The following is a 13,870-nucleotide window of genomic DNA, read 5'->3' as shown; positions in this document are numbered from 1 at the left end:
ACTTCTTAAGGAGAAGGGAGCTAAGAGATCACTTAGTAACAGACTTGCCAATTTCTGGGATTTTTTTTTTTTTTTCTGCTTTCGTCTTTTTTACTTTCTTGCCTCCCCGCCCCCATATGAGCTCTTACACTATCTTCTTCGGAGAGACTCAGGAAGACGCGCCATCCTGGAGACCCCAGCTCCCCGCCCTGCCAATGCTCTGATGGAGAAACTGAGGCCCGGGGCTCTGAGGGCGGGCTTCCTCCCCCGAGATGTGCACTCACAGCGGGTTCCAGCGCTCGGGCAGGCGGCGGTGCAGTGAGATGCGGTCGCTGAGGTAGATGTTAATCTGGTGCAGCCGCACGCTCTCCTCCTGCAGCCGCAGCTCCTCGCCCTGCAGCTGCAGCCTCACCGCCTCGCCCCGCGCGCCCAGCGCGTTCGCGGGCACCGGCGGCCGCGGGAGGACCGGTTCTCGCCGCCCGAGGCGAGGGGTGCGCGGGGGTCCCGGATCCGCAGCCCTGGCCCTGGCCCCGCGCCGCGCCCGCAGCACCGAGCCCAGCCCGGCCAATGCCAGCAGCGCCAGCAGCACCAATAGCGCCTCGCGGCCGCGCCGCAGTCCCCGCGGGCAGCGCCGCCGCGCCGTGCACCCCCACATGCGCCCGCCTATAGCGGCCAGCGCTCAGCGCGCCCCAAGGCGGCGGCGGAGGCCGGGACCCGGATCCCGGAACCGCCGCGCCGCCCCGCCCCCGGCCCGCCCCACCTGCGCGCCGCCCCCTTTCCGTCCCGGCGCCCGCCAGCCCGAGCGCAGCCCCCGGGGTGGCTCATTTCAGCTGGGTCCTCACGTGGGCTGGCTGAGACTTGCATCTTCCTTCTTGGGCTATGGTGCATTATTAAGGAGACAGTGGTGGTAAAACCCTTAGCGCCTGGCATATTGTAGGCGCTCAGTAAATGTTGGCTGAATGCACCCTGCAGGGTGCTATGAATTCTACTGCCATTATCTCATCTGATCTTTACACAGTCCAATAAAACAACCATGAACTAAGATTATGAGCTCCCTTTTACAAATGAGGAGATGGAGGTGCGATGAGATCAACAGACACCACGCTGCCCCACTGACTCCTGCAGGCCCAGCTTCTGCCATATTCTGGAGTCCCTGAATAGCAAACCCTCGCCTGGCTCGCCTCGTGATAGCTCTGTAACTTCTGAGGCTAGGTGCAAAAGGCCATGAAGGCTGTACATGATAGTTCACACCTGTAATCCCAGGCCGAGGTAAGAGGATCACTTGAAGCCAGGAGCTTGAAACTAGACTGGTCAACACAGCAAGACTCCCATCTCTACAGAAAAATTTCATAATTAGCCAGGCATGGTGGCATGTGCCTATAGTGCCAGCTACTCAGGAGGCTAAAGCAGGAGGATTGTGTGAGCCCAGGAATTGGAGGTTACCGTGAACTATGCGCCCTGCGCTGCAGCCTGGGTGACAGAGCAAGATCCTGTTTCTATTAAACAACAACCAAAAAAGGCCATGAAGCTGCTGCCTTGTTCATGAGATCACTGCTGTGGGAACCTTGAGCTGCCAGGGGCGAAGTAAGTCTAATGGAGTAGACAAATATTAAAAAGATAATTAGAACTGTGTTAAGTGTTTTGAAGAAGAATTACAGGGCAGTAAAAGGGCTTAGAATAGTAGAACTTGATCTAGTTTGGGGGGTTTGGAAAGCTTCTCTGATGAAGTACATGTTTACACAGATATCTGAATGCAAAAGTGATAGCAGAGATTTCAAATCATATCTTAAATTAATCTGGAACTTCCTCTGCTGGTGTCTAGCTCAGGGAAAAGAATTGTTCTACATCACCTGTAGAAGGATAAAGTGTAAGCTGTACTTTTGTTGTTGTTTGTTTTACCATGGGAAGTTGGTCCAAAGCTTTTTATCAAATATTCTCAAGGAGACCAGAAGCCCAGAAAGTTTAAAAAGCACAAATCTGGTCCAATTCTCTCATTTGACAAATGCAGGGTCTGAGATACATGGTGGGGAGAGGACCTTGAACTTGGCGGCTTAGGTAGAAGTAGAATCTAACTTGCTGTTGTTTTCACACAACCTCTGGCTACTGGTATCCCCAGAGGAAATCTCCCTCAGGTTCCAGGAGGGGGATGGGTTTTGGGGTGAACCCTGCAAAGCAACTCCCACTCAGGACAACCTGCTGCTAATATTAGACTAGAGGGAAGTGGCTCTGCCCACAGTGCTCAGGGCCCCACCTGCTTCTCACGCATAATAGAGTCTGCTAGTTAATGCCAGAAGGTGGATGTGATAGGTTGGCCTGGACCTGAGCCCTTTGGCCTCTGTTCAGACACCCAACACATTTAAGATCTGCGGTCAGATTAGAAAACAGACAAGGATTACAATTCATAATGTCTTGGATCCGCTATTGGAATGCTTCTCAATAGAGGTTCAGATGCAGAGAAAAGAGCAATGCAATCAGGCCTTACAAGACATGGGCTCAAGCCCCAGGTAATATATAAAAGCTGTTGTTTACTGAGCACCCACTGTGTGCTGTAAACTGCTGGACTTTCTTTTTTGTGTACTTTCTCATTTCACCCTATGACAACCTTGCAAGGTTGACAGATGAGAAAACGTCTAGGCTCAAGAGAAGGGAATTGACTTACCCAAGGTTACAGAACATGCAAGCGGCAGAGGGAGGATTTGTATCTGGGTCTCCTGACTCCCAGGCGAGGATTTCCCACCACACCACTCGCTGTTGGGCAGGCTGCAATGAGATCCAAAGGCAGCTTAGCTTAGGGGGTCGGAACACAACCTTGGAGCCCACTTGCCAGAGCTCAACCCAGCCCCATCACCAATTGCAGTGTGACCTCAGGCAAGTTACTTTACTTATCTCGGCTCAATTTGCTCATGTATTAATTGGTGATATAACGATAGCACCACCTGAACAGGGTTGTTGGGAAGATTGAGTGATACAGTCTACACAGTCAGCCTCCTGGGGCACAAAACAGAGTGGAGAGAGTGTCAGCAGGGCAAATGGAAAATGTCCAGCACCTTACTGCGTGAAGCGTGATATTTAGAACAGAAACACCACCTGGGAGCTTGCTGGAAATCTAGCATCTTTTCAACAGAGGTAAAGCCCTTGGGTTTCTGTTCACTAATTGTACCATGTTATGTCATCGGCTGCTCACCAACAAGTAGATTTCTCTAGAAGGCACTTTTAACTTGTCATATTAGCTCTCTTCATAGGAGTTATTACATTCCTTTTAGAGTTTAATATGATCTATGGTAGATGTGGTATTTCAAATATTAGTGAGGAACATGTGCCTAATTCAAGTAATAATTGGGACAACTTGATAACCATTTGGAAAAAATTCAAATGAAGTCCCATTGGAAAAAATTCAAACCAAGTCCCAACATCACACTTTACATCAAAATAAATTCCAAATGATCTAAAGATGCCACAGTAAATAAGAAAAAAAAGGGAAGGAAGGAAGGAAGGAAGAAAGGAAAGAAGGAAGAAAGGAATTTAATGATAAAAGTATTAAAAGAGAAAAACCAGACACCAAATGGAAAATATTTCTAAATGTGACTATATAAAAAATTTTTGAATTCTGTAAGGCTTCCAGTATAACAGAAAGTCCAGGAACAAAAGGCGTCAGAAAAAGATATTTGCAGATACCTTTTACCCAGTATGTGAATCAACAGGGAAATGAAGAGAACAAACAGAAATAAGAACGGGCAAAGGATTTGAATAGACAGTTCCCACCCAAAAGGATATATGGTTTATACATGTATAAACATATGCTCAATCTCTCTAAAATACATACAAAATAAACCTACCCTGAAATATTTTTTCACCTATCAGACTGGCAAAAATGAAAAAGGTTATTAATTCCAGTGTTGGTAAGGATGTGAAAAAACACACTCTCATCCACTGTTGGTAGGAATGCAAACTAGTATAATCTTTTGGAAAGCAACTAGGCCACATTTATTAGAAATGTTAATATTAACATCTTTTTGATTTTGCAATTCCACATCTAGGAATCTGTCCAACAAACATAGACTCATAAGTGCTAAAAAGATATGCATACAAGGAAGCTTATGGCAGTATTGTACACAAAAGCAAAAAGTTGGAAACAACCCAAATTTCCATCAAGAGATTATAAAATAAAATATTGCACATCCATACGATACCATAATATACCACAGTGCTATTTACAAGCATGAGTTAGTTGTAGGCATTTCACATACACATGTGTTCAAGATGCATTGTAAAGAAAAGAGAAGCAAGTCATGGAGCTATATGAATAGTATGATCCTATTTTTGTAAAATAATATATATTAACATATAAAAGGGGAAAAAATCTAATGGAATATTTACCAAACCATTAACTATATTATATTTACTTCTGATGGGTGAGATTCTATGGTCCTTTTACTTTTGTTCCATTTATTTGTTTTTTTCAACAAATATTTATTGATCACCTACCATCTGGGAGCCAGTGTGCTAGAATCTGGGGATTTGAGGTAAACAATGTCCAAAGTCATTGATCTCAAGGAGTTTACATTCTATATTTCTACAACATCAGAATTCTTTAAAACAATCATTACCTTATTAGGGGAAAAAACACATTTAGAGTAAATATTGTACTCTTTCGAGATTATTTGACTTCTAAGCCTTTCTTATCTCCTGCCTAATCCACTCTATCAGTCTCTGGTCCTCCTTTCCCCCTGCTCTCTCCTTCCAACGTGTTTCCTCCTTTTTCCTGCAACGACCTAGACCCCACCCATCATTTCTGCCCAACTTGTAGCCAAGCTCTCCCATGAAGCTGTCAGTGGCATCCTCCAAACTGTGATATCAAAACTCATAGACCCCACTGTTCTGCAGTCATGTGGGATACCCTGGGAGCCATGAGACCATGTTTCTATCATTCAACACATATAATGCCTAGCACACAGAAGGTACTTAGTAAATGCTGGCTGAGCCTGGTACCGTGGCACACACCTATAGTCCCAGCTACTCAGGAAGCTAAGGCAGAAAGATCACTGGAGCCCAGGAATTTGAAGCTGCAGTGCACTATGATGGTGTCTGTGAATAGCCTCTACACTCCAGCCTGGGCAATAAAGCAAGACGTCATATCTAAACAATTCAAAATTAAGAAAAAATTTTAATTTAAAAAAGTTGGTTGAGGCCGGGCGCGGTGGCTCAAGCCTGTAATCCCAGCACTTTGGGAGGCCGAGACGGGTGGGTCACGAGGTCAGGAGATCGAGACCATCCTGGCTAACCCGGTGAAACCCCGTCTCTACTAAAAAATACAAAAAACTAGCCGGGTGAGGTGGCGGGCGCCTGTAGTCCCAGCTACTCAGGAGGCTGAGGCAGGAGAATGGCTTAAACCTGGGAGGCGGAGCTTGCAGTGAGCTGAGATCTGGCCACTGTACTCCAGCCTGGGGGACAGAGCGAGACTCCGTCTCAAAAAAAAAAAAAAAATTGGTTGAATGGAATTGTGTTGGCAATGAGGTGCATTGCTCAGATCACCCTTCAGGGGAACCTTTTAGGGGAAACATGGTTGACTGTGAGCTGCGAGTGGCTATGCCTTTGGATCCTTTGTGGTATCCTCTGGCTACTCCCAGTCAATGACTGAGCATGGTGTGGTACCAGAACGTGGCCACATCTGCATGATATAGGACACAACCCATGCTTGGGAATCCCCCATCTGCCTGGCTGAGACTTTCCCTCCTCACTTCCCACTCTCCTTTCTCAAGTATCAGACCTGCATCATGGTTTGAGGGCTCCCCATCCCTTTTCCCCCACCTTCCCCTTTCCCTCTTTTTGAGACGGCATCTCACTCTGTCGTCCAGGCTGGAGTGCAGAAGCATGATCTCTGCTCACTGCAACCTCCGCCTCCCAGGTTCCAGCGATTCTCATGCCCCAGCCTACCAAGTAGCTGGGATTACAGGCGCGCACCACCACACCTGGCTAATTTTTTTTGTATTGTAGTAGAGATGGGGTTTCACCGTGTTGGCCAGGCTGGTCTTGAACTCCTGACCTCAAGTGATCCACCCACCTTGGCTTCCCAAAATGCTGGGAGCACACACTTTACCTCTTTATCTTTTGTAGGTATTTTTCCCAGAAACAAACAAATAAACAAACAAACATCTAGGCATCTGATTCTTAGAGGATCCAAACCAACACAGGAACCAATGAAAAAATTTAAAAAGGCTGGAAGAGAATTCATAAACAATAAGGCTATAGCTATACTTGCATAGAAAGATGTGCTGGATCTGTGCTTCACAAACGTTAATGTATGGTATGGTGAGTCACCTGGGGATCCTGTTGAAATGCCAGATCTGGTTAAGTAGGTCTGATGTGGGCCCAAGATGTCACATTTCTAACAAGCTCCCTGGTGATACCAGTGCTGCTGGCCCAAGAACCCCAGATTGAGCAGCAAGGTACCAGACATCATCCATTGGTCCCTGCTGTTTCTTTTCACCCTGTTCTGTGCCCTGGGAGGCAGACTGCATGAACTGTATCAGCAGGCTCCAAGCCTCTAGCTTCCAGTAGGGTTTACTAATGAGGAGCACTGGCAGGAGATCAGAGGGCAGGAGCGGAGTGAGGTCAGAGGTTTTTATTCATCTGAAGACAGCTCCCTACTGAGTTGCTGTGGGTTGACTCTGTCCCTCTACCAAAGGCTGTAGCTCCTATCAGGTAGGTCTCTGCAGTTTTCTCTCTTGCAGAATTCCAGTATCTGCTCTCCCCTTATCCCCTTCAGGCCTGGGGTGGTAACAGCTCTCTACTATTATCAGCCCTGGAGTACTGCACCATTGCTCATGGCTCTTAGTAAATCCTGCCTATACTTCTGTAAATGGTCCTTTAGTAAGCATTCCCCAGCTCCTCAGCCAAGTGTGCCATCTGTTTCCTGGTGGGACCCTGGCTGCTACAAGCGCTGTCCAATGCAGTATTTCTATAAGAGCAGAAAACTGGAAACAAGCTAACTGTGCCTTGTTTCTGTTTGTTTGTTTGTTTGAGAGTCTTGCTCTGTCATTCAGGCTGGAGTGCAGTGGCACAATCTCAGCTTACTATAACCTCTGCCTCTCAGGTTCAAGTGATTCTCATGCCTCAGCCACCTAGGTAGCTGGGATTACAGGCATGTGCCACCACATCTGGCTGTTTTTTTTCCTTTCTTTTTTTTTTGTATTAGAGATGGGATTTCGCCATGTTGGCCAGGCTGGTCTCGAACTCCTGGCCTCAAGCAGTCCACCCGCCTTAACCTCCCAAAGTGCTGGGATTACAGGCATGAACCACCACACCTGGACTCAACTGTGCCTTATTCTAAAATGATTAAATGGGCTGGGCGCACTGGTTCACACCTATAATCCCAGCACTTTGGGAGGCCGAGGCAGGTGGGTCACTTGAGGTCAGGAGTTCAAGACCAGCCTGGCCAACATGGCGAAACACCGTCTCTACTAAAAATGCAAAAAATAGCTTGGCGTGGTGGTGGATATCTGTGATCCCAGCTACTAGGGAGACTGAGGCAGGAGAATCGCTTGAACTCAGGAGGCAAAGGTTGCAGTGAGCCAAGATCACACCACTGCACCCTACCTGGATGACAGAGTGAGACTCCATTTCAAAAAATAAAATAGAAATAAATAAAAATGATTAAATAAATTATAGTATATCTGCCGAATGGTGTTTCGTGCAATCATTTCTTTATTTTTATTATTAATTTTTTTTGGACATGGAGTCTCACTCTGTTGCTCAGGATGGAGTGCAGTGATGCAATCTCGGCTCACTGCAACCTCCATCTCCCAGGTTCAAGCAATTCTTCTGCCTCATGCTCCCGAGTAGCTGGGATTATAGGCACACGCCACCACGCCTGGCTAATTTTTTTTGTATTTTTAGTAGAGACAGGGTTTCACCGTGTTGCCCAGGCTGGTTTCGAACGCCTGAGCTCAGGCAATCTGACTGCCTCAGCCTCCCAAAGTGCTAGGATTGTTACAGGCAGGAGCCACATCACCGGGCTGCAACCATTTTTTTAAAATGTAGCAGTCTGTATTTACCTACATGGAAAGGTGCCCAAGACATTTGTTAATGGAAAAAGAAAAAAGAAAAAAAAAAAAAGCAAGATTCAGAATAGCATGCGTAGTATGAACCCATTCATTTACAAAAATAGTAAATTATCCATTTGTTAAGGCTTGGAATGCAAATGACTACAATGCTCCTCAAAATAAACCTCACCAGAAAGAATGTGGGGAGGGATTTTCTAACTTAGTCTCTTTCTATCACTTGGTTCTGCTTTCTTTTGTGGTGACTTCACTCAGGCAGGCTGTCTTCAGGTGGTGGCGGAGTGAGCACCAGTTTGGCTTACAATATCCTGACATCCTGATAGCTGGCAACCTCAGCAGAGAGGGTCTCATTCTCAATTGCTTTAGCAAAAATCCTGGGCTGGGCTGGGCTGGGCACGGTGGCTCATGCCTGTAATCCCAGCACTTTGGGAGGCTGAGGGAGGAAGATCACTTGAGGTCAGGAGTTTGAGGCCAGCCTGGACAACATGGTGAAACCCCGTCTCTACTAAAAATACAAAAAATAGCCGAGCATGGTGGCAGGTGCCTGTAATCCCAGCTACTCGGGAGGCCAAGGCAGAGAACCACTTGAACCCAGGAGACAGAGGTTGCAGTTTGTGAGGATTGCACCGCTGAACCCCAGCCTGGGAGAGCCCCATCTCAAAAAAAAAAAAAAAAAGTCCTGTGCTGAAGTCAATCAGGATATGTGCTAACCACTGAACACACAGACTGTGAGTACGAGAGAAAGGCTTCCCAAAAGAAAAAGGGTGTCCGGAGAGAATATTTCATAGCAGACATTTGTTATCCTTTTGACTGCCCAGCATCTGAACCCCCTTCCTAGATTTGGGAGTCCCCTACCTTCTGAGGCAGAAACTACTTCCCACTATTATATGAGCACATGACCGAAGTTGGGCCAATCAGGCACTCCCACCTCAGCCTCTGAATCTGAAGCCAGTAACACCAAAAAGGGCCTGAACCAACCCCATCTTCCTACAGGGTGCACCTGTGGCATGAGATTTGGGTCATTGTTCCTGGCTTTGGGGCCTCCAGAACTGGTTCTCAGGCTCTCATGGATCTGTGAGCTACAGAAGAACCTTGAACAGTGTCTGGACATAGCAGGCACTCAACACATATTTGTTGAGAATGGAAGACCGGAGTCCTACTTACAGTTCTCCTGCAGAATAGTCGTGGAGTCTTTAGCAAGACACAACCTCTTTATGCCTCAGTTGCCTCCTCTGTAACCTAGGGATGATCATCTGGGCCCTCCCCGGTGGCTGGCAGGCCTGCAATGAAGATCAAATGTGGGTCTCCAGCTTTAGAGTGCATCAGAATCACCCAGAGGGCTTGTTAAAATACAGGTTGCTGAACCCACACCCAGAATTTCTGATTCAGTAGATCTGGGGTAGGGCCAGAAAAATCTGCATTTGTAACAGTGTTGCAGCTGGTGCTGGTGCTGCTGCTGTGTGGGACACACTTCAAGGACCACTGATAAAGAGAGAGAAGGTATTTCATTTTGTGACCATTGTAAATGAGGTTGTGTTCTTAATTTTGTTCTCAGCTAGAATGTTATTGGTGTATTGAAATGTTATTGCTTTTTATACATTGATTTTCTGTCCTGAAACTTTACTGAATTTGTTTATCGTTTCCAGGAGCCTTTTGGCAAAGTCTTTAGGGTTTTCTATGTATAGATTAATACTATTGGCAAAGAGAGAGAGTTTGACTTTTTCTTTTCCTATTTGAATGCCTTTTATTTTTTTCTCTTACCTGGTTGTCTGGCTAGGACGTCCAGTACTATGTTGAATAGGAGTGGTGAGAGTCTTCTAACAGTTCTCAAGGGGAATAGTTCCAGCTTTTGCCTATTTAATATGATGTTGGCTATGGGTTTGTCATAGATGGCTGTTATTATTTTGAGGTATGTTCCTTCAATCTGTTTTGAGGGTTTTTATTATAAAGGGATGTTGGATTTTATTGAAGGTCTTTTCTGCATCTATTGAGATGATTATATGGTTTTCATTTTTGATTCTGTTTATATGGTGAATCACATGTATTGATTTGCGCATGTTGCGCCAACCTTGCATCCCAGAAATAAAGCCTCCTTGATCATGGTGAACTGACTTTTTGATGTGCTGCTGGATTCTGTTTGTAGTATTTCATTGAGGATTTTTGCAGCTATGTTTATCAGGAATATTGGCCTGAAGTTTTCTTTTTTCGTTGTGTCTCTGCAAAGGACATGAACAGACACTTCTTAAAAGAAGACATACAAGCAGCCAACAAACGTATGAAAAAATAGTCAACATCAGTCATCATCAGAGAAATGCAAATCAAAACCATAATGAGACATCATCTACACCAGTCAGAATGTCAATTATTTAAAAGTCAAAAAACAATAGGTGTGGTAAGGCTGTGAAGAAAACAGACTGTTGGTGGGAATGCAAACTAGTTCAGCCACTGTGAAAAGCAGTTTGGAGATTTCTCAAAGAACTTAAAATAGAACTACTATTTGACCCAGCACTCCTACTACCAGGTATATACCGAAAGGAAAATAATTCATTCTATCAAAAAGACACCTGTATGTTCATTGCAGTGCGGTTTACAGTAGCAGGGATATGGAATCAACCTAAGTGCCCATCAACAGTAGATTGGATAAAGAACATGTGGTACAGAGTCATATGTAATGGCTCACACCTGTAATCCTGGCACTTTGGGAGGCCACAGCGGGCGAATCACTTGAGCTCAGGAGTTTGAGACCAGCCGGGCAACATGGTGAAACCCTGTCTCGACCAAAAATACAAAAAATTAGCTGGGTGTGGTGGCACTCGCCTGTAGTCCTAGCTACTCGGGAGACTGAGGTGGGAGGATTGCTTAAGCCTTGGAGGCAGAGGTTGCAGTGAGTAGAGATTGCACGATTGCACTCCAGCCTGGGTGAGAGCAAGACAGAGAGAGAAAGAGAGGGAGGGAGGAAGGGTGATAGGGAGGAAGCGGGATAGGTAGGGAGGGAGGGAGGTAAGAGAGGGAAGGAAGGAAAGAAATGTGGTGCATATACACGATGGAATAAGACGGAATACTACGGAATACTATGAAGCCATAAGAATGAACGAAATCATGTCCTTTGCAGCAACATGGATGGAGCTGGAGGCCATTATCCTAAGCGACCTAACAAGAACAGAAAACCAAATACTGCATGTTCTCACTTATAAGTGGGAGCTAAACATTGAGTACACATGGACACAAAGATGGGAACAATAAACGCTGGGGATCGCTAACCAGGGAGGGATAGAGGGAACTCTAGGCTGAAGAACCTCTTGGTGGGTATTATGCTTACTGCCTGGGTGACGGGATCGTTGGGACTCCAAGCCTCAGCGTCGCGCAGTGTACCCATGTAACAAACCTGCACGTGTACCCTTTAATCTATAATAAAAGTTGAAATAAAAGAGAGAGAAAAGGTACAGGAGGCGCTTGTAACCCCAGCAGCCCGGCCCAGATGAAGGAGGGGCATTAAGGGCACTGCAGGACACTGTGAGGAAACAATAAACCCGCTCGTTCCTTAATTCAGCCGCTTCCTTATTCTGGAAGCGCAGGTTCAGTGCCAGAGGCTGGGGTGGGGTCAGCGGAGCCCGCTAGTAAAGTCAAGGCCCATGCAGCTGCGGACTCAGACTCGGGCCCAGGGCCCTGGCCGCAGCGTGAAGAGGGGATGGGGTCGCCGCTCCCACCTCTGCCCTGGCAGGAAGTCTCTGGAGCTCCGGGACAGGGCAGCGAGCGGGCGCCGAAGAGGCGGAAGGGGACACGCGGGCCTGCAGCGGGGTCTCCTCTGAGCTTCCCTGGACTCCCAAGTGCGGGGACTGGAGGTGCGCAGTCCTGGCCTTGGCGCGCTCCCGGCACAAAGTAGGCGCGCGGCCCCGGCTCCAGCGCGCTCCCGGCACACAGTAGGCGCGCGGCCCCGGCCCCGGCGAGCTCCTAGCACACAGTAGGCGCGCGGCGCGGGCGGGCGGCCGGAAGGGGGCGCCGGCGGGCGGTATCCGGGGGCGGAGCCGACGCGGCAGGCAGGGCGGACGGGCGCGGGCCGCGCGTGGCTACGGCGATGGGCGAGGGCGGGCTGCCCCCGGCCTTCCAGCTGCTGCTGCGCGCGTGTGACCAGGGCGACACGGAGACCGCGCGGCGGCTGCTGGAGCCGGGGGCAGCGGAGCCAGCCGAGCGCGGCGCGGAGCCGGAAGCGGGCGCGGAGCCGGTGGGGGCCGAGGCGGCCGGGCCCGGGGCCGCAGCAGCGGCGGCAGTCGGGGCTCCGGTGCCCGTGGACTGCTCGGACGAGGCGGGCAACACCGCACTGCAGTTCGCCGCGGCCGGGGGCCACGAACCGCTGGTGCGCTTCCTGCTGCGCCGCGGTGCCTCGGTCAACAGCCGCAACCACTACGGCTGGAGCGCGCTCATGCAGGCGGCCAGGTGAGGCGGCGGGGCTCAGGGGCCCTGGACGCGGCCCCGGGCGGCCGGATCTCCCCGGCGGCCAGATGTCCCGGGAGGTAAAGAGTTAAGGACTCCTTAGAGTTGGGATGGTAAACTTTGAGTAGTCTTTGGTAAACTTTGAGCATAGAAATGGAAATACTTTTGTATTAACATAAAATCAGATTCTTAGAAACTTTGGCCTTTCAGAATAGAATCTGGAGACAACGAACAGAATCGTAGAGACTTAGAACCTTAGAGATTTAATTCATTTTTTTTTTTTCTTTTTTTTGAGATGGAGTCTGGCTCTGTCGCCCAGACTGGAGTGCAGTGGCGCGATCTCAGCTCACTACAAGGTCCTCCTCCCGGGTCCATGCCATTCTTCTGCCTCAGCCTCCCGAGTAGCTGGGACTACAGGCGCCCGCCACCACGCCCGGCTATTTATTATTATTATTATTATTATTATTATTATTTTAGTAGAGGCGGGGTTTCACCGTGTTAGCCAGGATGGTCTTGATCTCCTGACGTTGTGATCCGCCTGCCTCAGCCTCCCAAAGTGCTGGGATTACAGGCGTGAGCCACCGCGCCCAGCCTGATTTAATTCATTTCTCATTGCAGTAAGGGTTTCCTCAGAACCTGCTTTCCCTTCCTGGCTTGGCGTTGAGGATGTTCCGAGACCAGGCAGAGTCACCACCAGGGCAGTGGTGGACAGGCCAGGCAAAGGAACGAGCTTGACCGGAAAGGTTTGAGTAGCTCTGGGGGCAGTTGACCCATTTTGGAGACGTTGGGGAAGGTTTCTGGTAGAAATGATGTTTATATCCACGTGGAGATAACCTCCACGTGGATGCCTGAGAATTAGCCAGGACAGAACAAGTGGGATGTGGGAAGGGCATGATGGGAGGCCCATGCAAAGGCTTGGGTGCACGAGCTGGTAGGACTAGTAGAATTATGTATGAGTAGAATGATGTACTAGTCCCCCCTGGAGAGAAGGCGGTTGCCAGGGAATGGGGGGAGGGGGGAGCTGAGGAATTTACTGAGTGAGGTTTGTGACTGCAGCACTAACCTGCCTCGGAGTGTCTCGGAGACCCCTGATCACCAGTTTTAACCAAGTTCTGCAGGATAGTCTGAGCCTGGGTATTTTAAAATGTGCTGTTCCTCAGTTGGTGTGACACCGACTATATATTCAGGTAGCATCTCTGCCTGTGTTGAGTTGTGCTCCGGCTTTCTGCTGCGTAATTCATACCAAAAGGTCAAGTTGAGGAGTAGTATGTATGGAAGACTTCCAGAAGGATGTATAGTGTGTCTGTCCCTCATATCAGGGTCGGCAAATGCATGGCCCATGTGCTGACACTTTCCAAGCCTTGTGCTCTTCTTCCTTGGATCTGGATATGCCCCAGAAT

The 13,870-nt window shown here is 48.3% G+C and overlaps 2 protein-coding genes across 13 annotated transcripts in view; one reads left to right on the top strand and one right to left on the bottom strand.

The window, feature by feature from the left end:
• LOC105477207 (polypeptide N-acetylgalactosaminyltransferase 12) overlaps nucleotides 1-663 on the bottom strand; it is a 43,444-nt gene extending 42,781 nt beyond the window's left edge. Inside the window, exon 1 of the mRNA XM_011733614.2 lies at nucleotides 264-663. Coding sequence (XP_011731916.2) covers nucleotides 264-634 — 371 coding nt within the window. The 5' untranslated portion in view covers nucleotides 635-663. The remainder of the gene's footprint in view (nucleotides 1-263) is intronic.
• Nucleotides 664-12,088: 11,425 nt separating this feature from the next.
• The window catches only part of LOC105477205 (ankyrin repeat and sterile alpha motif domain containing 6), a 71,289-nt gene continuing 69,507 nt past the window's right edge, over nucleotides 12,089-13,870 (top strand). For all 12 annotated transcript variants that reach the window (XR_011612722.1, XR_011612721.1, XR_003016989.2 and 9 more), the window contains exon 1: nucleotides 12,089-12,473. Coding sequence is in view for 6 of the 12 variants with exons in the window: in XM_011733610.3 (XP_011731912.2) it covers nucleotides 12,115-12,473 (359 nt within the window). In the remaining 6 variants the exon portion in view is untranslated. The remainder of the gene's footprint in view (nucleotides 12,474-13,870) is intronic.

The sequence above is a fragment of the Macaca nemestrina genome, chromosome 14, assembly GCF_043159975.1.
Source record: "Macaca nemestrina isolate mMacNem1 chromosome 14, mMacNem.hap1, whole genome shotgun sequence".
NCBI lineage: Eukaryota > Metazoa > Chordata > Mammalia > Primates > Cercopithecidae > Macaca > Macaca nemestrina.
Note: the sequence above shows the minus strand (reverse complement) of the source record. Positions and strands in the feature narration are given on the sequence as shown.